Source organism: Prionailurus viverrinus, chromosome D1 (assembly GCF_022837055.1).
Source record: "Prionailurus viverrinus isolate Anna chromosome D1, UM_Priviv_1.0, whole genome shotgun sequence".
In the NCBI taxonomy this organism is placed as follows: Eukaryota; Metazoa; Chordata; class Mammalia; order Carnivora; family Felidae; genus Prionailurus; species Prionailurus viverrinus.
This window is the reverse complement of record NC_062570.1, coordinates 81,566,004-81,590,849: the sequence shown is the minus strand read 5'-3', so window position 1 is coordinate 81,590,849 and position 24,846 is coordinate 81,566,004. Positions and strand designations below refer to the sequence as shown.

General features: G+C 35.9%; 1 protein-coding gene across 1 annotated transcript in view; it reads right to left on the bottom strand.

The window, feature by feature from the left end:
• Positions 1–24,846, bottom strand: part of ANO3 (anoctamin 3) — a 434,362-nt gene that overhangs the window by 97,567 nt on the left and 311,949 nt on the right. The window contains exons 8-13 of the mRNA XM_047823497.1: positions 18,523–18,567; positions 13,345–13,476; positions 10,858–10,964; positions 8,121–8,176; positions 4,208–4,329; positions 370–504 (exon numbers count right to left, since the gene is read on the bottom strand). Of these exons, the coding sequence (XP_047679453.1) occupies positions 370–504; positions 4,208–4,329; positions 8,121–8,176; positions 10,858–10,964; positions 13,345–13,476; positions 18,523–18,567 (597 nt within the window). The remainder of the gene's footprint in view (positions 1–369; positions 505–4,207; positions 4,330–8,120; positions 8,177–10,857; positions 10,965–13,344; positions 13,477–18,522; positions 18,568–24,846) is intronic.

The window sequence follows — 24,846 nt, the reverse complement described above, 5'->3', positions numbered from 1 at the left end:
AGTGTTTAAATAATTGTAGCTATTCTAATTATTTGAACTACTGTACTGAGAGGGCTTTCTAGACTAGCAAATACTATGAAAATGTAAATTACATAAAACTCTCATTGCATTGTTGAATTATTATGTGGGATGTACTGGCAAGAGAAATTTTGCATAAAGAGAAACAGTCTTAGAACTTACCCAATAGAATTTGCATATAAAAATATGGAATAGCCTTTTAAAAATAGTGCTTTTCCCCTCCCCTCAAAAAAAAAAACAGCAAATAAATTGTAGCACCATGACTTGTTTTTTATAGTCAGCATTATCGTAAAGATTTTGCCCAGTCAGAATAAAGGCCAACACATTTTAATAAGTCTGTTAATAGCTTACCTTACTTGACTTGCATTCATTGTAAATATCCCATAGAAAAAAACACACAAGCCAACAAGTGCTGCAGGAATCAGCATTCCAGTATACCATCCCAGCCAAGCAAAGTACAGCCCAATCTTCTCACCAAAGTATAGCCTGCACAAGAAAGCAAACTCTTAGCTTAAGGTAACGTAAGCAACACTACAAATGTTGCTGTCACACCTGGTCAGAATTTGATGGATATAACAGCTCAGTTCCTGCTCAGTTCCATGTAGCGTATCTTAATATTCCCACTTGCTAATGAATCCAATGATGGTGATGCTGTTTATCTTCAAACATTAGAAGGGGCAATTTTATAAAATGTATTCTCTCTGTGTCGAATTTCTTAATATGGCCCAACTCTTGCCTTTCTCCATTCTCCTAGTAGAATCTCTTTGTTTTACATGCACAGAACTGTACTAAGCCAAACTACTTTTGTGTGAATTAGGGAAAGAAGTCTCCCCTATAGGTAGATGCTGAGAGTAGATTCCAGTTCAGTCTCCATCTGTACCCTTGGCCAGACTCCCTTCTGCTAGACACAGTCTGCACAATTATGTTACACTTTCCACAACAAAGCTAACTTTGTGGTTCCTGGGGCACATGATTCTTTCCTTGGTTAATGCTGTTCCCTGACTTTGGGATATTACATTTGACTCTCTTACCTTGTCTGGCCTGTATGCATCCTTCAGTTTGTATCACTTCTTACAAGAAGCTTTTCCTGACTTACACTACAACCCTGGGTAAGATAGCCCTGATTTTGCTCCTATACTGCCCTTACTGACATTCCAGTGTCCTAAATTTACAACACTTTAAGACAATTAATTATCTGTCACTCTTCTCTTCCTCTCCCTCCCCGTAAGACTGCAAGTGCCTAGAAGTGGACCTGTGTCTTGTTTCACTAACTCCCACCACAGGGAGTATTGAATGAAGCTAAGGAAATGAATGTGTTTTATTTTCTTTGAGCTGACGAGCATAGTTTATATGGAAATGGCAGATGGATAGGACAATTCTAATGACTACCCAATTCTCTCTTTTCACAAAGTCTTCTGACAATACCAACTGCTACACAGTTTCTAAAGTTCTGGTAAGAAATAATAGTTTCCTGCATTCTCTATTACTACTTAGTCTCTATCTTCTAAAAATGGCTACGTAACACAATTTTGTCCCAGCAATAGTTTTAACAATTGGTGTTTTACTATTCATTTAGGAATACTGCAATTGGGCAGAGATTCTTTTTGGGAAGAAATTTTTCTTGTTATTTTTCCCTTCACAAGGCTTCTCTTTCTGAAAATTATTATTTTTTCTCTGTATTATGTCAATTAAAATTTTGTATATTCTACCAGGTGTAGAAATGGAGTCATCTTCCATGAAGGATCATTTATCTAAGTTTTTGTTTTTACATTGATTTCTCCTGGGAGACATAGATCAGTGGTCCATTCACTTCTCATACAACAATAATGTTCTACTTCAGAGGAAAGCTTATATTAACAGGTATTTCAAACAAGCCATTTATTCCTTTTAACAAGTGTTCCTCTGTGAGGGGAGTAGGTTTTTAGCACATATTACTAACATAATGGAATGTCTTTACAATAACAACCATAGAGCATTGCACAGACAACCCTCCCTTATACAGACAGAATTCTACTGAGATTTTCAATTACACATTGTTGAAGTCCAGAGGGGCAACAATATTATTTGACAGTAGTTTAATCACATAGGTTACAGCAGATTTTAGATCTGGTTCAGGAGAGGGAGAAGCTATTTCCAGGCAGAGAAAGCTGATGAAAACCCCCTTGACTTCGAGTACTGGTATTCACAATCTTCTAGGATCTCTAGAGATATCTCAAAAACCATGAGAAGGCAAGGAGGAAGAGGGGGTGGCTATTAGCATCACTCTGCACTACACTTCACCCATAGTCACTCTCTTTTGATCTGATTTGTATTTCGGTAACAAGCAGGTTCCTAGAGAGGAGGAATGCGTTGAAATGCTATCTATACTCTTTTATGGCCTTCAGCTTGGGCGGTTCCTTCATCTCCTCTCTCTCTCTTCAGCCACGTACACACAAAATATATGATTTTCATAAGCAAAAATTTCCTTCAATGACAATATCCAAATAGTCGGTAATAGTAGCCAAATAACTCTATTTATCACTTGTTGAAATGACCTGAAGCAGCAATGGCAATGTGTCCAGCAAATAAGAGAATTATTGACACTGAAATGTTTGCTTGAAAATACCAACTTTGTTTTAGTACCTAGTAAATACGGTTCTGTGAACCAGCACATCTCACTGTGTTCACGTATCCCTAAAATAACAATTCGCTCCCCTACGTAAATCAGAATCTGATAATTTGTTTTGATCGAAAGAATTGTAATAAAAACATCTCGATTTGGGATATGCCCAAGTTTGAAATGTGTTTGAAATAAAAATGGTTTGGTGCTGGATATTATGATCCGTACGTCCAGATCTTTGTGCTAAGCTTTTCTTTTCTGCTCTGTGCCCCAGGAGGCTCACCTTCATGGACTGTATCACTTATGCTCGTCCCTTCCTCTGGCTTCCTGATGGACTTGTTGGCCAACTGAAGGTACCACCAGCAGAAGATCCCAGGGTGTGATCAAAGAGATATTGATGTATTGCTGACTTTCTCCCTCCTGGTGCATGGTCTGGCCGGAGCTGCTTTCTTCCTAAGACTATAGCTTCTGTCAGGCATCCCCCTCTTCTGTTTTTACCCAATCTTATCAACTCTTCCTTCCCCTTGTTCCTCCAGGCCTAGGATTGATGACAACCTCCAACTTTTGCTAGTCTCTGGAAGCTTCGTCATCATCATGTTTGCTCCCTTGACACTATTTACACTTCTGTATATAGTTCTTTTATTAAATTTTCTTCAGATACTCCTTCTATTCTATCAGTTCTATCAGTGTTCTTCTGGGAACAGTTATGAGTTATTCTTGATATTTATATTTCATAAAGAATTCAAAATATTAACATATATAAACTTATGAATGCTTTTTTCTTTCATTCTAAGAATATTTATAGTTAGCCAGAAACTTAAGTCCTTTTTCATATATATTTTCCTGATTTTTTTTAAAAGAACATATTATCCCCCACAAAAATTAAATAAATCATGAATGTGACAATATTTGGAGACTAATTCAAGTTGAGAGCAGTTACTCACTAGAAATATACTTCCTGGAATAGAATAGATACACACAAAATCTTTGTTGAAAGACAAGTATATGCATAGATGCCATGTTGGTCATTTTCCTCTTTGCTCTCAGATCCATTTTCTGCCTTTCCCTGTTTTGGTTTGTTCTCACAGGGAAGTCAATTACACAGGTTCCATTGTAAATAGCTCCTGGTTAAGTTGGGCCAGGAGTCAAAGGTGGAAGGAAGAAGGAAACAAGATCTTTCCTTCTTTCTTGGCCATCCTCCAGCATAGCCATGCCTTCTCCATGGTTCCACTTCCAACACTCAGTTTTCTGCACACAGCCCTAGTCATGGATGGTATAGCTCCTGCCCAAGAGCCCAAGGGGTGGGCTCTGAAATATACTCTATCCCATTTTCCCTCCAGCCTTAAGGTTGTTAGCAATTTTTTGCTGTTGCCTCAGTATTCCTGCCTGATTTCCCAGCTTTCCTATCCCCTGTATAACCAAATCCCTAAGTTAAGTTTCCTTTATTGAAAGACCTATAGTGGCTTCTTTTTCCTAACTGCATCCTGAATGATATAGATGATTTGGTGGCTAAATGAAATAATTCCAAATCTATGAAAATGACAACAAAACAGCATAATAGAGCATCTAATATTGATCCATCCACATTACCTGATTAAATCCAAGGGCTGATGCTTATACCACATTCCCCAGCGTGCCCAGCGCTCATATAATAGATGCCTATTATTCTGAGGTCCATGCGTTTTGATGGGTTGGCTACTCTTGTAGGCTCCCTGAAACACATAAGATAAATTGATACACATTCTCTTAGTATATGTGAACTAAATCGGAACTGCTTTTACTATTTTTTTCCCTACAGAACAATTTAACAGCTTATTGAAAGCTGCAGAAATTTTAAATTTAAGCCCATCACTGGAATAATGTAGTAATGCCTTTATATATTTCTCTTTCATTGAAAATATTCTGACAGTCCCTTAAAAATCCTTTCTTAAAGTCCCTTTTTAAACCAATGAGGTTCCTTTCATTTAAAATAAAGAATTTAGGTTTTACTGTTTGTAACCTCAGGCCTTTTAATAAACACTATACCCTCACCATCATTGAGAGAAATTGTTGTAATCTTTACTTCGGAAATTAAGAGTATTATTCTGCTTTAAGAAGCAATTCAGTCCCAGAAAATACTGATTTCATTTACAGAGGCTAAGAAGGCAAATGTTCAGTCAAAAAGTGTAAGAAGTCTACGTCACAATTGCTATTCAAGGTTTTACATTCTAGAATACTTAAAACTTAATTTAGATAAGCTATTCCAAAAATGGACACATTTTCCGGTTCTTTATATCTCCCCTCAAAAACTATTGCATGGGTTACAATTTCAGACACAGAGAATATATATGCCTTATAGAGGACAGTGTTTCCTGAAGGCTGAACTGCTTTACACTTATAATAAAAAAGGAGGGCAATAGATATGGCAACTCTATTTTCTAAACCAAAACTTAGGACACAGGATTTGACAAACTCCCTCTCATTCCAATGTATGATTCTACTTTTATAAGCAGTTTAACCAAATTTTAAAACAAGTGGAGTTATGCCTTAGCTTCTTCACGTAGATGATGAGAATAAGAATAAATATTAATGATTTCTACCACAGAGGAGCTTTGTGAGGGTCCACTTGGATAATCACTATAAAGTGCTATGCATGCACATATGAAGTACAAAATCAATTTTAGTTAATTTACAGAGTTTGATATATTGTGGCCATTGAAAAGTAGAAAACTATCATCTGAGTGATCCCAGACAACCAGGGGTGTGAGTTCCTACAAAGAGAGAGGACACCTTGAATCATGGTCTGCAGATGTCTCAAGACTGAAATGAGAAACACATGTGAATTTTACCTCTGGTCTTCTAATGAAATGAATAAATTGATTAGGTAAAGATGGGAGTACAGGTAAAGTGCTGAGGGGCTTCAGGATGGGCGACTGCAGAATGTGCTACTCTGGCATGTAGATGATTTCTTTTTTTTTTTTTTTTAATTTAATTTAATTTTGAGAGACAGAGAGAGAGAGAGAGAGAGAGAGAGAGAGAGAGGGTGTGCTTGCACAAGCAGGCACATGAATGGGTACACAAATGCGGTAGGGACAGAATGCGAGGGAGACAGAAGATCCAAAGCAGGATCCGTGCTGACTGAAGAAAGCCTGACTCAGGGCTCAAACTCACAGTTCGTGAGATCATGACCCGAGCCAAAGTCCACTGCTTAACTGACTGAGCTACCCAGGTGCCTCAGCATGTAGATTATTTCTAAGCTGAAGATAACTAGGGCCAATAGACTCAAGAAGAATTTTTTACCTACCCCTTAACTTCTTAAAATAATTTAGATAGGAAGGCTACGAGAGGAAGAGAGGTATTACCAAAGATAACTTTTTTTATATAAGAAATACTTATATACAAGACATGGCAAGCACTGGCTCATCCAATATTCGTCCTCTCATCATCCTGTGAATTGTCTCCCTTCCCTGTCCCTTCCCTCCACAAGTCCCAGATGCCTGCCGTCTTCTTCTTAGCTCAGGATAGCATATAAACCTCAATTGCCTGACTGCTGGAGAGCCTCTCATGTCTTTGTGGGGATCCTATACATGCATAAGTAAATTTGCTTTTCTCCTATTAACCTGCTTTATGTCAACTTAATTATTAGGCTAGCCCAAGAACCCCAAATGGAAGAAGAGAAAAGTTTTCCTCCTGTGGTGCAGTTCAAGTTTTCTTCCCTAAGAGAGCCCAAGGTTTTTAAAGGCTAAAGATCAGAATCTAAGAAGATGAAAGTGAAGGTCAAGATTTCAAGCATGGGGTATGTCCACTTGGGAAAGATTTGTTTGCTTGTGCAGTTGGACTGGCTTGTTAAGGTAGACTGCTTTGAGACCAGGTAAGTAAGGGAAGGTGAACCAAAATCTCAGCTTTCTTTCAGTCATTCATGATCATCTTTTTAAAATACCTGATTTCCTTACCAGTGGTCACCTTCTCAGTGGTCAGACATAGGTACTTCCTGGGTTTTAGGGGCTAAGCTTAGAATCCCTAGTACATCATTGTTTTAATTCTGCTCAAGAACCTCAGCCATTCTGTTCTGGATTGACAGTGACACCAGGTAGCTGTAAGAGAAAACTGACTGCAATGATGACCCCTGCTGGTCCATGTATTTCCATCTCTTTTCAGAGAACCATGTGCACTCAGTGACCACCTCCCCTACCTCTTCATAATAATCCCTTCCTCCAACCAACACACAACGAGTGGGAAAATGACTGTTATTTACAATTGATTCCTAATAGTTTCCAAATTTTATACAAGAAAGTGTCAAACTGTTAGAACACAGACTAGTTATATAGATGAAATTACTTACACAGAGAACAAACAAAACCTTCTTTTGCTATGAAGCTCTCCCAGGGCCTTAGGTTTGCTACACTGAACACTTCACCCCTTACAGACTACGTCAAATCTGACATGGTGTTTAATTTCTCATAGCCTTGTTTCTGTATCTCTAAAATGAGAAAATAATAATATATACCCCCCAAGATTACTGTCAGAGTAACAAGAAAATAGGTGCACAGGGCCTGTCTCATGAAACAAGCTAACATACCACCTGTTATTATTCTTTTTCCTACTGTGAGTAGGCATACCACAATGAATACAAGCACTGGAGTCTGGCTTCTTGGTCTTAAGTCTGTGCCTTTAAGAGCTTTTCTGTGCCTCAATGATCTAGCTTAAAAAAATGGAGTTATTATTATTGTCTATCTCAGAAGGTTAGTCTATGGATTACATAAGATAATCCATATAAAACACTGAGCTCAGTGCCAAATAGGAAGTGCTCAATGCTTTTTATCCCTTATGCGTTTTACTAGACTATGAATTCCTCAGATATAGGGATTACATCCTGTGAATCCTCAGTCTTTATAAATAGAAAGGATGGGTCTTGAGATTGCAGACATTATACCTCTAAAGACCCTGTTCTTATTTCAAAATGCAAAATTGCCTTAAAAATAGTGTATGTGTGTGTGTGTGTGTGTGTGTGTGCGCGCGTGTTGGGAGAGGATGTTCAAAACTGATTCAAATGTCGTTCATGACTCAGCAGTAGAATGCACCACGGCTTGGAGCAGGCATTTCTACTTAAAATTAGTAAACAGGTAATTACCTGGCAGAGAATCACATAAATAATGGGGTGTAGGTTTTTGTTGTTGGGTTTGTCTTAGGCACAAACCAGAACTTGCCCTGTTTGGGAGTGGTACGGATCCCAAGCTGGGTCAAGCATGGAACTCTGTGTTGGAACAGAGGAAGGAGGTCAGAGTGGTTGAACAATGTTCCTGAGTTCTCTCTGGGGCCGCGACTCCTAATATGGGAAAAATTGCACAAAGGTTCTGGAGCACAGGGGCCAGTGTGCAGCCAGAGATCATAATGGGGACTCAGAAAGGCCCAGGGCCACTTGCTGACTGAATCCTCTTACAAGACGGCAGCCAGACTTAAAAAAAAAATCAGCATTTTGATCATGAGAAACTTTTTTTTAATTGAAATTGTATTTCAAAATTACCTCATGTGGAGGAAAAGCTGCTATATATGAGCCATTATTTATAAGTTTACAGATACCTGGAAAGAGAAAAAAAAACAGTTTTTGAGTCTGTTGAAAGAAGACTTTCCTCTGGGGAAACACACATATACTTGGGACAACAAAGTAACTTAACAACTTAAAGCAACCCAAACAACATCCATAGCCACATCCCCTCTGAGGGCAGTGGGGTTGTGAAAGACTGATACTAAAGAATCTATTTGTGTCCTGACAACATTCAGCAAGGAGATTTCTAAGGTACTAACATATGGCACTTTGCCAGATCATGAAATAGGAGGCATTTTAATACCATTTATTTGGGATCACATGAAACTGGAGCAGGGTTTTTTTCTGCCTTAAAACAACAACAACATTTGGTCAAAAAAGCCAAGGAGGTCTCCTCTCAAAAAAGAAAACAAGTTTCAGAAGGATATTGGTCTTGTGAAATCTTTAATAGTGAACTAAAGAGACAAACAGCAGTATGTGACACTTCTTAAAATCTCCCCCATCTCAGTGACAGTGTAGTGAAACGGACATTCTCTTACTGTCTTTGTAAGATTAGATATTGGGAAATTTGGGGAGAATAACTTTTGTTGCAGTATTATTTACATTGGTAAAGAATAAGATCATTGTACATCCAAAATTGGGAAATCATTTAATTATTATGGTACATTTATATAAGGTGCTTAGTAAATAACTGCAATTTATTGAATGCCTAGAATAGAATATTGTACAACTATTTACAATGTTTCAGTCATACTAAACAACTTGATAAAATATTCATAAATACTTTTAAAGAGGGACAGAAAATCATAAACACTGCATGACTCTAATGATATATATACATCATATATTATACATATATATAACACAACATATATACATATGTGTATATATATATATACACACACATCATTATTAGAATCATGCAAGTTTATTGTGTATATATTCAGTATCATTTTGGGAGAGTGACAACTGGGTTTGGGGACTTTTAATTTTATTTTTATACTCTTCTGTGTATACTGTCTGTTCCACAAAGGGCATAATATGTTTGCAATCATTTGAAATGTCATAAAGACTACATAAGCACATAATGCCATCATTTAGACACACTTTTAACTTGTATTCTGGATTCCTCTATTTTTATTTCTTATGTAGAAAACTAGGTGTCAATTTTTTTTGTAAGGATTTAGTGTCTAAATTAGCTATTTTGACTACTCTGCAATAAAGAAATTATTAATCAGAGGAGAACCAAAGTCTGAACTTTCCTTTTTAAAAAAATGACTGACTTGAAAAAAATGACTTAACATAGTACATTTGACTTCTGTGGCACTATATTTTAGTACAATTCAGTAGAGACTGGTCCAAGTTTCCAGTGTGTGTCAACTTTTCATTTGTACAGATTTTAGGACATAACTAGCATTGAATCTCTTTCATGTCTTGTAATTTTCACCTTAATAAGTAAAAGACCAGCTCGACTGTTACCCACTGTTTTCTGCTCTGCGCTACATAAACTGCAATTTCATTTAATTTTTCTAGGTGAAATTTTCTTTTGCAATATACATGTAGTAGTAGCATACCGCTACACATTTAAACAACACAGAAATTCAGAAAGTTAAAATTAGCTGTTATTTCACCTTCTAGAGATAATTTCTAAAATGTTGTATATACATTCTTTCAGACTTTTATCTTTTTATGAATGTGCGTTTAGGAAATGGGATTACATTAGACTTATAGTTTGTTGTTTATTTGGGGTTTTTTAGACTTACAGTTTTTAATCTGTCCTTTTTTTCACATGACTATACATTGCAGATTTCTTTCAAAGTCAGTAAATGGAGAACTAACCACTAATTTTCAATTTTCCACAAGTAAGGGGTCTGTGTCCTATGCTTTTTGTGACATATAGCGTATAACAGATGTTTGATAAATTTGAGTCAAGAGTTAAGAATTGAGTTAAAAGAAGACCATGGGGGATGGTAAAGGGGAAAAAAAGTTACAGAGAGGGAGGGAGGCAAATCATAAGAGAGTCTTAAGTACTGAGAACAAACTGAGGGCTGATGAGGGGTGGGGGAGAAGGGAAAGTGGTGATGGTCATTGAGGAGGGCACCTGTTGGGATGAGCACTGGGTGTTGTATGGAAACCAATTTGACAATAAATTATATATATATATATATATATTATATATATGTGTGTATATATATATAATATAAATAAATATATATGTGGAAAATAATAATGCAAAAAAAAGAATTGAGTTAAGAACAACAGTTTTAAATGGATGCATTTATGGCAACAAAGCTAACTTTTTTCAGTGCTTAATGATGGACAATTAAACTGTTTACAATTTTATTCAACTCTAATCTTTGTTTATAAAACAAAGCCACTATTAACAAACTTCTACATATATTATTATTCAAAAGTCTGATTATTTCTTTAAGAAAAATTTCAAGAAATGAAATTTCTGTTCCAAAGTGTTAGCACTCTTCATGTTTTGATATGATACATATGGCTAAATGCCCTTGAGGAAGTTTTTGTTGTTGTTTTATTTAGTTCTGTTTTACTGAAAGGCTGAAGAAGAGAATACTTAGAGTTTGTGCTCAATGCATTATATCCTCATATTTAACACATGAGGGCAAAGCTTCAGATGTCAAAATAAATATTTCTGGATATAATTAGTAACAGCAAATTCTACCCTTTCTACATTTTTAATTAGTGTTCTTACCCACTTTTGATATTCCATTTTCATATTTGGTGTGCTGTAGCATGTGATAGACTATCCTGCTTCGAGTAGCATTACTGAAGAATGTGTCCTTATTGTTTATTATGAAGCTGTTAAAATAAGGGATTTGTTTTAATATTCAAAGCAGAGCACAGAGTTCAGCAACAGTTACAAATTCGTAGGTCTTCATCCATCTGTTTTCCCATTAAAACTAATGCATGAGAGGTATAGTAAGTCAAACCATCCTCTTAAAAAAAAATCAATTGGCAGAGACAAAATATACTTATAAATAATACAGACATTATCAAATATTCATTTAAGTATCTTTCAGTTTATAAGGAAGCTTGGATGTCCTCATATTTCTTGTTTAGCATGAAACAAGGACAGCATTAGATTGTCCATTGGCTCCCGTAAATTTTGTACTCCCTTAAGCAATATAGTGCCAAATAGAACACATTAAAAATTGATATCATTTGCCCATACCACAACTTCCAAGCTAATTTGTCTTGTTTTTAGAAGTTCAGCAACGAGTGACAATAGTTCTCCCTTTCCATTCATGCCCTGTACTCTACCCAGGTAGGAAGCTTTGCAAAGAGGAACCATATTAGAGCCAATGAGTAAAGAGCAAAAGGGTGGTCTTGACAGGAAAAGAAGGGTCTGTTTTAGCATCTACTTTGTCATATGCCGGGAGCCTCAAAAAAATGGAAGCATGCTCAATTTCTACCGCTTCCTTTTTCCAGTTATCTCTGTGACTAATAATCTGCCATTTTTTTTTTTTGGCACTTAGTACTGAAGTATTAGGTCTTCTATGATTCTTGTTTTTTCTTTACCATCCATATTCAAATAACTGCTGAACTAATCAACTTTTCTACCTGAACTGCCCTTCTCTGGCTTTGAGCTACTAGGTCCTACTGCCTAGGTTATGAGAAGAATGTCCTCTTAACTGGCTGTCCAATTTCCAACCTGACCTTTCCAGGATAGTTCTGATTCTTAGAGCACTCCTACTTTTAATGTTTCAGCATTACGTGCACAATTAAATTTTTCATTTTCTTCTCAGGTTTCTATTTTTGCATTTCAGCCTCTCCTTCAGTCTGATCCCCTACAGCTCTGGCTTCTTGCATCTGATTGTTCAAATTGTAGAATTTATCACACCTTAAAATGTCACACTTCTTTTGCTGTCTCGACATTTTGCTGTCTCTAATGTCTTTCTCCCCACCTCTCTCCACCTTCCTCCACATTTTTACCTGCTGAAAAGGACTATCTTCTTCAAAAAGGCTTCCTAGATCCTTTCCTCTGGATGTAGCTTCCCCCTCTCTTGTACAAACGTGCATTGTATTTGTGTCTTTCCTAACACGTTGATTTTACTCTGCTTTGTTTCATGCTAATCTGTATACTTGTCCATTTTATTAGCCTCCAGGATTTTGATATTGAGCTTTTTGTTTTGTACCTGGCTATGCACCAAGTTACTATAGCTGCTCTGTGCTCTGTTAATTCTAATAATCAGAAGCAGTGTCCACACACTTCTTTTACCATCAGATTGGTTCAGAATTCTGTGAACAAATATTTCTTTAGAAGGTTAAGTTCAATTTTTTCATGGAGTTGCATTATAGAGGGAGAAAACACATGGTATATAAATTAACAAATAAGTTGCAGTCCCTGTCTTCACAGTATTCCCAGTGTAGCAGGGCAGACAGAAATGTAAAGTAATAATTAGATAATATAGGATAAACATAAAGATAGGGAAATGCACAGTGTGAGACATTGGAGCATTGAGAGGCAGTATGAAACAGGATTCTGGACCACTGGACATGTTACAGAGGCAATAATTAATGGGAACTCTCTCCTCCCAAATATTTGATTTAATTCATTTGTTTCATCCTGCCTCTCAACATCTATAAAGACAGGGACTGTGTCATATCCTCAATTTTTATTATGAAAAAACTCAATAAATACTAGTAGAATGAATTTAGGAATAGACACTTGTTGGGATGTAGACAAAGAATTATGCAACAAGTCCCTAAAAAAATTCTCATTCATCGTAGTTTCATACAATTAGACTCAAGTGGATTAAACTAATAAATACATATTAATTATATGTAATTATATATAATTTATTAATTAGAATAATCCATATTCAATCATGTTATTTAATAGCAATTCTATTCATATTACCATTACTGTTACTTTAACTGGGTATTTACCACCATCATAATTATTTTGAAAGAACTGGGAGCTAGACTGTTGGCCCATGAGTTTACAATTAATTATATTCATTACTTGAATGTCCCTAAATCAGCTGATCAGGAATTAATAATGCTCAATGAGTGCTATTGGTAAATTAAGTATAAAAACGTTTTAATAAAATGATACATTCTCTGACTTATTTGGCAAACAATGGAACTGGTCCAGGGTATTTTTACTTTATCAAAAACTCCTAGATACTGAAAGGTATCGAGGCAGGTGGTGGACGAAAAAGAAATGTGAACTTACTGGTGAATCCGTGCACGGCTGAAGGGGCCTGTATAGCAGTCTGATTCCTCCAGGTGTGGAAAAGCTGACTTGTCGAGAACCATCGGGTTTTGGGACATCCATTTTTTTATCCTTCTAAAATAATTTTGCACACTGGAACAAAGTCACATGAACTAGATTAGGTTGCATTCCAGAGTCATGCCTACCTTCCATCACCATTCCGAGGTGGGGGGGGGGGGTGGGGGGCGAGGAAAGGAGTTCCAAAAAGACAGTCATACCCACACACGTGCATTTCTTTTATTCTCACACAAAAGACATAAATTTGAAACCAAAGCAAACCTTGCATTTGCTTAAAGTCAGTGTAACTAGGTTATCCTTATGCAAAATATCTTGTGGAAAATATTAAAAAAATCATCATATATAGAGACAGTGGTAGGAAAGAGCATAAACACAATAAAAGTAGCATGACACATCTATCAAAGTTGTGAGTGCATAGATGTATGTATGTATACCTATACATATGTAGCTATCGATTATTCCCTGATTCTTTGAAAAATCTACAGCAATGTGGCCCTACCAAATAGAAAAAAAAAAAAAGAAAGAAAGAAAGGAAAGAAAAAAAAAGAAATAAATGAGTACAACACACCCAGCAGAGCTGTGAGCCTCTGCCTTGATAGAAACAGCGAAGGCTTTGGAGTCAAGCAAAACAGTTCAAAGGCAGCATGGCGCCACGGGAGCTGTGCGAACTGACAGATGTTACTTAACTTCTTGCCTCAGGTTCCTCACTCATCAAAAACATATTGACTTTGCTGGAGACTTGTAAGTTGGTGTCTTCTTAAGCTTGATTATTAACAAGTTGAGGCAAAGAGCCTTTGCAGTACTTTTAAGACTGATGGGCAAACGAATCCTCTGAAGATCTTGCTAAAAAGCTAATTCAGTAGGCCCAGGGTGGGGCTTAAGATCCTGCATTTCTAAGTAGCTCCCAGGGGATGCCCATGATGCTATCCACTGGCTGCACTTTGAGTGATAGGTTTAGCACAGACACTAAATATATGACATTAAGATACTGCTTCAGGAAATTTTACATCAGGATACTTCTTCGTTTGGTCTCAGCTTTCGATTACGGTCATAACCCAGTTCTTATGTATACATACTGACTGGAATCATCTTTACTTTACAAAGAAAAAAAAAAAGCAAAAGAAAGAGACATAGACTCCAGAGATTGATTCTGAAAACTTAATTCTGAGTGACTATAGTAATTATGTTTACTTAAAAATAGCACCATATTTACACACTACTTACAAGGTTCCATCTTTACCAATGTTGGGGCTCTTCTGCAATAGCAAGAGTCAAAGTAGCAGGAGAGAATAGTTTCCTAGACAAATACAATGCTTCTTAATATCTGCTTGGTCAGCTCTGCTTACGCTTTAAAAAATTCAGTATAGCAATGTGCAGGCAGCTAATAGTGTATCTTAGGAATTATTTCATTCAAATCTGTTATGGTAAAATTAGTCTGAATCATTTGAAATAGCAATCAATTCCTGACCTAAAGTTTGGCATGTGGAGAGTCTGGACCTTTCCTTTGCCAGGTAGGTTATCATACTGATGCCAAGTCATTTTTGGTTTTGGAGGGACCAAAGAATTACTTTCTAGCCTAGAATAATACATGAGCAATATCTGAGGTGTTCACTTTGCTTCTTCTCATGATAACAAAAGCTTCTGAAATCACAGAATATCTCCATATTTCAGCGACTAGTGCACAGACACTTACAAATCACTGAATGGATTATATAGCAATCACTCCAGCTTTTCAGACTTAGCACAGTGAGGGAAACAATGGGGTAGAAGGTGGAGGATGAGCGTCCCAGGACCTAATTTGTCAGTTACTGAAATTGGCAAATTCAATCTTGGAGTTTCAGGCTCCTCATCTCTAGAGAGAGGAAGTGACTCTATCTGTCCTACCTTGTTAGGTGGCTGGAAGGATCAAATAGAATAATACATTCTGACTGGACTTAGGAAATGCTGATGAACTACAGATCCTGAGGGCCTACCTCTGACAACACACAAACATATTAGAAGTGGAGGTGAACTTTAAAAACATTTAAAAAATAAAAAGGCTCTCATGCCATCACTGATTTTCTACAAAAATAAACAATATTATAATTAAGACTTTTCATATACACTTCCCACGAGGAAGCAAATGATTCTGATAGTGAAATGTGGTCAGGTCTGGATTTGAATCATGGGATGCAAAATTTTGGATTATTACTCAATTTCCTTGATTCTCATTCAATTTTCTCCTATCTTAAAAGGTGGGATATTTTGAGAATTAAATATGTAATACCTGAATCCACCCAGTACTCACTAATGTTTATGATAATAATAAGGAAAGAGAGTGTTACTACTCTGTCTATTAGTATCAGTCTCAACAACACATCACCAACATAATCTAATGCTTTATCTACACTCTAGCGAATCTGTGTCACCTTGGCCATCTTATGGACTCAAGACTTCATGGATGGCACATTGTGGAGATGACTCCTAATGGAGCTTTAAATTCCTTTGCTAACATCAATGGAAAGCAGAGAATTCTTGGAAATTGGTAAGATATCTGGTTAAAGGGCCAAAAGAACACAGTCAGAGCACAGGCTCTACCCAACCAGCTGTGAAAGCCGGGGAATGAGGCACGGGGTGGTGCAGAGTGGTGATAATGGTCATTTATTTTCCCTGATCTGCAAAACCATTTACTCTTTGTGCTGCCTCCCTGAAGGGTTATTTTGAAGATGCCTTGGTAAATGAATGTGTAAATGCTTTGTAAACAAATGATAAATAGCAGCAATAATAAAACTACAGCCATTTTCTATCAAACTGCCAGGAGAAATGATGATCTTGAAAGGCTGGATAATTGCCTGTACATTATTCACCACCTAATGTTTACTGGTCAAAATACCCATGCACAAAATATCTTTCCCACTCCAATAAAGGAAAAGCACAAGTGAAATCTAGGTGCACATAACTGATTTTCATTTCTCTCTTTCCAAATGTATACAAATTAGGTTTAAAATTTTTATAACGATGGTTGTCACCACGCACACACACACACACACACAAAAGAAAGCGAGAAAACACTTAAATTTCTTCTCCAAAGTTAAAGTCTGAAAAATATCAAAATCAGTCACTTCCTTAATTGAAAGTCTACACTCAAGCAAATAACAGGACATTCTCTTTCTCAGTTTAGTATGTCATATACATTTATAAATGCCCGTCCTATTTATTTGTACCCTTCCCAGATGCATCCAAAAAGTCAGTAAATACTTATCACTATTTGTAGTAAGTAAATTGTAAATACTAGTAGTAAATACTTACTACTATTTTGTAGTAAGTAAATTGTAAAGAGGTAGGTCATAGTAATGCTTAAAGTAGTTTAAGAATTATTTGGAATAATATAACTGAATTTTCATTTTGTGAAATTAAACAGAAAATAATAATAAATACAAAAGATAATAAAACATATTATGATATACAGTATGGTGTTTATTTTTCTAGTTTACTTTTAAGTTTGACCAAAACAGAAAAAAAATACTTTTTCCACTATTAAAAATGTTTTCTATAGAGTCTAATATACATGTTTATCACACATTCCAAAAGCAAGTGCGCACTAAAACTAGATTATATAATGTTACATAGAAATTCGTTGCTATTTTAATATACAGGATTTTATCCTTCTGCAAGTCTCTGAAAGAAAGATGTTTATCAGAAAACTCACTAATTATGTAGTAGCAAAATCTCACTAATTCTATAGAGCACACTGAACTTAACCCAGATGTGTTATCAATACATCCAACATGATGCAGGCTCATGTAGAGAAAACAAAACAAAACAAAAAACCCTCTGCAGTTGTAAATTTGTATTGTTGTGACATTCCAATGACTTTTACTTTATTATAGAAAAATAATTTTGAAAATCTGCTACACAGACGAGGACCAAATATGTCCAAGGGAAATGATAAAAACTCATTCTAAATCTGACCATGTTAACCTGACAAACAGAAAAGTCTGACCTGGCTAAGGAGCATAAATAATAATTTTATTATTTTAAAGAGACTTTTAAGTACTAGTTCCATTAATATTCATTCTAACTTCAAATTTTTCCCCCTATGATTTACTTTTCCTGTCACCTGTTCCTACCACATATAAATTTAATGCTTAAGAGAGTCCAACATTCCCCTATCCTAAAATTAAACTTTTTCCTATTCTAATGTTCCAAATTATATTCAGACACTTTCTTTGGTAAAGGAATTACATTTATGGAATCCCTTCCTAAAGCACTCTGATATTCACACTATATGATTCTAGTTTTGTGTCATTCTGACTTGTAATATCCTGCAACATTATTCAATAGAGTGTATTCTGTCACATTGACATTCCGCTTTCGTTAACGAATTCTTTTGCAAGGAGCAGAAAAACAGCCAAGTGTAAGAAGCCTTTTGTTTCTAGCATCCATTAAATGAAAGCTCATTTTCCTCAGTGAAACAGGGCCAAGGTGATTCAGGTGGGAGAGTTTCTCCTGTCTCAAGGTTGTGGTTTGATTAATTCCTTTGTCATAGCTACTGTTACCACAATATTTAGAGAGAAGTTTTGAGATGATGCTCTTGAAGAAAAGTTTGTTTTGAATGCTAGAATATGAGAGGCAGCTCTGTTGGTGAAATATGAGTAGGTCTGTGATTCAAAAAGATGCTGTGTGGCCTTGATAAACCACTTTGTCACTCTGGATGCTAGTCTTTCCTTGACCACCTTTGTCAAATAAGAGATTTAAATTGAATTAGCCAGAAGATTTTTGCCCTGTCTGTTCTTCTATTACTCTAGTGGGTCATCGTTTACCCATCAATCCTGGTTTTATTACTATTTTTTACATTAAAATCTCCTAAGAGGCTAACTGGCAATTAAAATCCTCCTGCCACAACATTACATCAAGAGAGGATTCCAGAAATGGCAATGGTAAGTAGAAAAAAAAAATAGATTACCTTATCGTAAACATGGCTAAATTTGGTGTAAGTCATTTTGGAAACTGTAGAACAAATCAGAAAAGTTTTTCTTCCTAAAATTTACAACTGCTGATGTGGGTAATTAAATGTCTTCTTTTTATTTCTTTTTCCCAAATGACAGATTGGTTGTAAACAAATTACACATCACCACTAACCTGCCCATTGATTTGCTGCTCCGGTCAGTGTAATAGCATTTTTTCCTGAAAAATAATGGATACAGCTGAAGAGAGTCACGTGAAAAAAGAGAAACCAGAGAGTGACTACATTCAATCACATTGAGTATTTTAACACTCCAACTTCCGCCCGCCTATGAAATACATGAAATAAGCCAATACAATAGAGTCAGAACTCTGAATATGCCTTGTTTTAATTTCAGAATCTAAGTTAATAACCAAAGAATTCTGATACATCAATACATCACTTTTGAATATTTTATTTTTAAGTCCATATTTTGACTCTGTCTTCTGCTACACAATGCATAGTAACTGGATCATTGGCTTACATGTTATATGAAGTCTTTCATCCATCCATCCATCCATCCATCCATTTATATTTCTATCCATCTAAACATATATGTAATGGATGCTTATTATTTTGCAAGGTGTGTTAAAGTATAACCATTAAAAATTTAGACAAAAAAAGAGGGTATCTACCCTCAAAGAGCTTCCTTTATAGTTGCAAAGACAAGTGATAGCTATAATAAAGTGTGATAAGGCAGGAAAACAGAGAGGGCTATGCGTGTACATTGGAATGGATCTCAATTAGTATTTGTAGATGAAGGAGAAAGGAATCAGGCAAACCTTCTTAGAGCATGTGTTTTCTGTGTTGAATCTTGATACATGTGTAAGAGTCATCCTCTGAATAAAATACTTAGGACATGGTATTCTTGACACAATTATAGGAGCAACACCAACTATTGCAAGATTCAGGAAACTGCAACTACTTCAGTAATCTCTGAAGTATAAACTGCAAGTTGAGCATAGTGGTAAAAGGGATGATGAACAGGCACAGATAACAAGGGGTCCTACCACTGATTCTAAGGTTTTGGATGAATTACAAAGGGAAAACATGGAGTATTTTGTTTTAAGTAGGTGTATACCATATCTGATTTTAAACAAACTAAAAATTCTGGTGACAGGGGTTAATTCAACTCTTAAAAGATTCTTACCACATCCTCATTTTGGAGCGCAGGAATCTCATAGTCTGGGCCTTCTAAAATGACTCTTTATCCCCACCCACCAAAACCCATTTCAGAGGATCAGTAAATTCCTCCCTGTGTGGTATCTAGAAAGCAGGGTTGAGTCAGGACAATCAATATGTGGTCCTAACTGTGTTATTAACTGCTTAGAAAAGTTGAAAACCTTCTATACTACTGCATTTCATTGCAAACACTGGTTATATTGCTAGAAAAGAATTTTTTTCAGTTGTCCCTGCCATACCTCAATACTAAATTCAAATGTGGAATTTCAAGGTTTGCTACATCCATCTTAAACTCATTTAATTATCTCCCCATTTCATTTTTTCAAATATACAGAAATTTGCGTGCATACATAATTCGATCCCCATTGGAATATAAACCCATCTTCTTTCTGAACTTCCTGTACACAGATTGGCTTGCATTATTTAGACATCATTATATAACTGATCACTGACTATCTTCTACAGGAGATTGGGCTTCTTGAAGATAGTAGTTTTATTTCATTTCACTTTGTATTCCTGGTGTATACTTGGTACATCATTTGATAAACAGTAAGCGCTCAGATGGCTGATAAGTGTTTAATTCACAGTTGAATTTATTTCCTTCAAGGCCTGAGACCACTTTGCATTTAATAAACATTTGCTAAATGAGGTATTATATATATATTTTAAAAGCTAAAAATGTAGAAATTAGTTTAAAATAATTTTCAGCACAAAAAAATCTAGGACTGTTATTTAGAGGAGATAAAAATTATAATTATTGGCCATAAGTATGGTGAGGTATATTAGAAAAGCAAGGGAGGGACGTTTGGATTAAACACGATTCTACATTTATCTTTATTGCTCTAGTTTGAAATTTTTCATAAACATTTTTTTGAAATGTTTTGGGAACAATAAGGAAAAATGAAGGAATGAAGTTATAAAAAGTGAATATACATATTTTTTAGACCATTAATATTATGAAAGCAAATAAAAATTAAGAGACTCACTTTTCCCAAATAAATAACACTCTAATCCCCAGTCAAATTTAGGGTAAACTATGTGGGACAATTATTGCTATTGTGTCCTCTTACTTGAGGATTGGATATTGCTTATCTGTTTGGCTATATTAAAGGATGGGATTTCCTTCTGTCTTTACAATCTGTTGGAGAATTGCCTGTGATGCACATCACATTCTGATTTAATGCTTATTCATTAATACAAGTGTTTTCCTTCTCGTCTACCTTTGTGAAGTTTTCTGGGTTGGTGACGTTTTGTTTTTCTCCCAACAATACACAAGTGTATTTTTAATCCTTGAAATCCATAATAACTTGCAATTTTCTTTAATTCTTCCTCACAAATGAACCTGCAGGACCATATCATTTTCTACCCATAATCCTCCACCTTGTTTATTTATCCTCCACCTTTATTAATTACATATTATTCATAGATAGAGCTTTCTTTATTTTTCCCTGAATTTTTCATTTGAAAGATTCTACTATTTTATGCCTTGCATCAGGACAGCATCGATCTACCTATCTACCCACCCACCTATTTACAACTGCCACTCAAAACTATAAGTAAATTGTTATGTGAACCACTGTTTCCAACCAGTGTTTCACACAGCCACGGGGCTGAGGGAGATGGGCAGTCACATGGGTGGAACCCTACGTCCCCTGCTCCTTGTCAAACAGAACTATTTCACTCTTTAATTGTTGTGAATGTTTATTTATATTTGGGAGAGAGAGAGGTACAGTGTGGAGCGAAGAAGCGTCAGAGAGAGAGAAAGAGAGAGAGAATCCGAAGCAGGCTCCAGGCTCCCAACTGTCAGCACAGAGCCCTATGCAGGGATTGAACTTGGAAACTGTGAGATCATGACCTGAGCTGAAGTCAAACACTTAACTGACTGAGCCCCCCAGGCACCCCAGAACTATTTCACTCTTAATTATTTCATATATTGGGCTGTCTGAATGTTCCTATGTTATTTTATTTTTGAGTGAAGAATCCTTTGCATATAAAAGTGATCTAAGTTTAATCCCAATTATGATAAAAATATTATTCTTAATGTTTTAAAAACATCTCCCTCCCTCAAATCTACTGTGTTTAAAATATTTGTGGGAGAAGCTTAAGAATCCCATCAGGGAACTCAAACACAGAGCTAGGAGATGGCTGAGTTGGCTTACAATATGTTTGACTCTTTTCATATGAAAGTTAAGAATGAATAAGCATCATCTTTGAACCACAAGAAAAATAATGAAAGCAGGACATGATATTTCTGGAATGTGGAAAACACAGACTAAGTCCTTGCTGATAGGACAAAAATAAGAAAATTTGAACTATTTTTATCCTCTGAATTTTTCCTGGGTAGTTTTGAAACATCAAGTCCTTGCTGATAGGACAAAAATAAGAAAATTTGAACTATTTTTATCCTCTGAATTTTTCTTGGGTAGTTTTGAAACATCAAGGCCATATTTACTTTGGAATAGTAATCAGAAAAAGAAATAGCTAGAAAATTTAGGTATATAAAATTCTACACATATATTTAAGCAGAGAATTTAGATAAAATGCTCAAATTTCATGTTCATACAAAAAGCAGAAAACTTTTGCAGACCGGATTATAACTCTAATAATTTATTCTGAATAAATTTGCAATTTTTCTTTGTGAAATATAACATGTAGGTTTCAACACTGAATAAATATGCAGGACAGCCAAACATGGGTAAATTTTTTTATGCATAAATTTTTTAAAAACCCTTGCCCTAAAAAGAGATATGGGTTTTTCCTGTTTAAGTTCTTTGTTATTCTTGCATATTTTGATTTTAAGTCAGTATATATGTTCTTAAATGTGGTTACAGTTGACAAGTGGAAACTAAATCAGCTGTTATAAAAACATTTTGCCATTTAGCTTATGCTTGTGTAGCATTCTCTTTCTACGAGGTGACGGCTATGCCAATTTTCATGTGCACCTTAAAAATAAATGAGAAGTTATTAAGGAGTTAATGTTACATCCATTATTTAAACTGCTCTGGAAAGCGTTCCAAGAAAACTCTGTGTTCCAGGATTTGTCAAACTGTTTTCCCAAGAACACCATGATATGAAGATAAAAAAATCCCATCATCAAATGGAAAGGGTGCTTTGTATAACTAACTTTTAAAAATGGTAAGATTTATTAAAATATTAAAATTGCCAAGACAATATTTCTTTACCATCTGCATCAGAATCATGTGGGATGCTTGTTAACAATGTATATACCTGCTCTTCCAGAATTAATATTCCATGACGTCTGGGGGGAGAGTTCCTGGAGACTTGATTTTTACTGTTTCCCAGGTGATTATAACGTACTTTAAAGGCAGAATGAGAATCTACAATAAATAAACTTACTGTTTAACTCAAAAGTTCAGAAATAAATTTGCTTACAGGATAGTTTTTTCTTAAGAACCTGTGAAACTAGTATTCCTTTGATACATTTTGGAAATGTTGCATATTTTCTAATATTTATGTTATTAAATCATGAGAGTACCAATGGTATTTTCCAAAAGTTTTAGTATATAGCCATTGTAAACATTATTTTATTTTATTTTATTATTTTTTTAATGTTTATTTATTGAGAGACGGAGAGTGCAAGTGGGGGAGGGGCAGAGAGAGAAGGAAAAACGAAGCCCAAGCAGGCTCCTTGTTGCCAGCACAGAGCCCAAAGTGGGCTTCAATCTCTCAAACCATGAGATCATGACCTCAGCCGAAATCAAAAGTGGGACACTTAACCCACTGAACCACCCAGGCACCCCATGTGAACATTATTTTTAAAAACATGTTATTAAGAAGAAATTTCAGCCACAACATCAAAAAGAAGAAATAGTAAGGGCCTACATTTCAAGGGTTTTCATATTTCTTTCTTTGGATCTATCAGAACTCTTCTTTCAAATGCAGTCTTACCAGGAAATTAAAAAAAATGAATATCACTTAAAAAAAGAAAACAATATCTATCTGAACAGAATATTTTCTCCAAAAGTCACCCTGGGTCAGGACACCATGGCACACAGCCTGGAGACCTTAGCTCTACGTCATACCAACCGAGGACACCCACAATCCGACAAGGTAACCGTTATTTTAATGAACTTCTAAGAAAAAGAAAACAAAGGAATTAAATTCTACGGACTGAGCCAGCCAGACACCCCACTTGGTGAGATGTTTACACACAATGTTTACTGATTCTGAACTGAACCCGAGTGCTGAAACCCACGGAAACGGGACACTTTGTGATAGACTTGAAAGGTTTCCTCCTTTTAGATCTAAGAGGAAATTGATTTGTACATGAATTTAATTACAACTCTTTTTTGAAACAATGGTGAGATCACAGGACTAGGGAAGAATGAAGGCACCTGATTAGCTAAGATGAATTTGGAAACTTTTTAGCAATTTCATCATGATATCAGACACTAGGTCATTGTCTTGAGTGTTGTACTTTGTGCGTGTGTGTGCGCGAGCGCGTTTATTTTTGAGAGGCAGAGCATGAGTGGAGGAGCGGCAGAGAGGAGGACAGAGGATCCAAAACAGGCTCTGCTCTGACAGCAGCAAGCCCGATGTGGGGCTCGAACTCATGAAATGTGAGATCGTGCCGTGAGCCGAAGTCAGACACTCAACAGGCTGAGCCACCCAGGATCCCCTGAGTGTCCTACTTCTTTTGCATCTTGTGTTTATATCATGCAGTCAAGTTAGAATTTGTTAAAAATCGGTAATTTTGCAATTATATAAACAAATAAAATAAATGGTACCCACAATCCCCCATTAGGAGCAGTCATTTTTAGCATATTATAGTTTCTTCCTATTTTATGTCTATGCATTTTACATTGTTGAAATTACACTAAGTAATTACATATCATAATATATATATAGAATTTAAATTTTATTATTTACTATTTCTTTATAGTCATTAAGAAATTGTATACCCATTCATTTTATAAATGAATTATATTCCAGTCCAAGAGTATACTGAAATCCTCTACTGAAATATACTGAAATCCTCTACTGTTGAACATAGAAGATATTTCCATTTTTCACAATTGTTAAGTGATGCTTCAAGGAATGTCTTCACACATTTTTCAATTATCTTCTTAAGATAAGAAGTGGAAGGTGTAAAAAGTTTTATATGAGTTTTAAAGCTCATAGAAAATATTTTCAAGGGGCGCCTGGGTGGCTCAGTCGGTTAAGCGTCCGACTTCGGCTCAGGTCACGATCTCCCGGTCCGTGAGTTCGAGCCCCGCGTCGGCTCTGGGCTGATGGCTCAGAGCCTGGAGCCTGCTTCC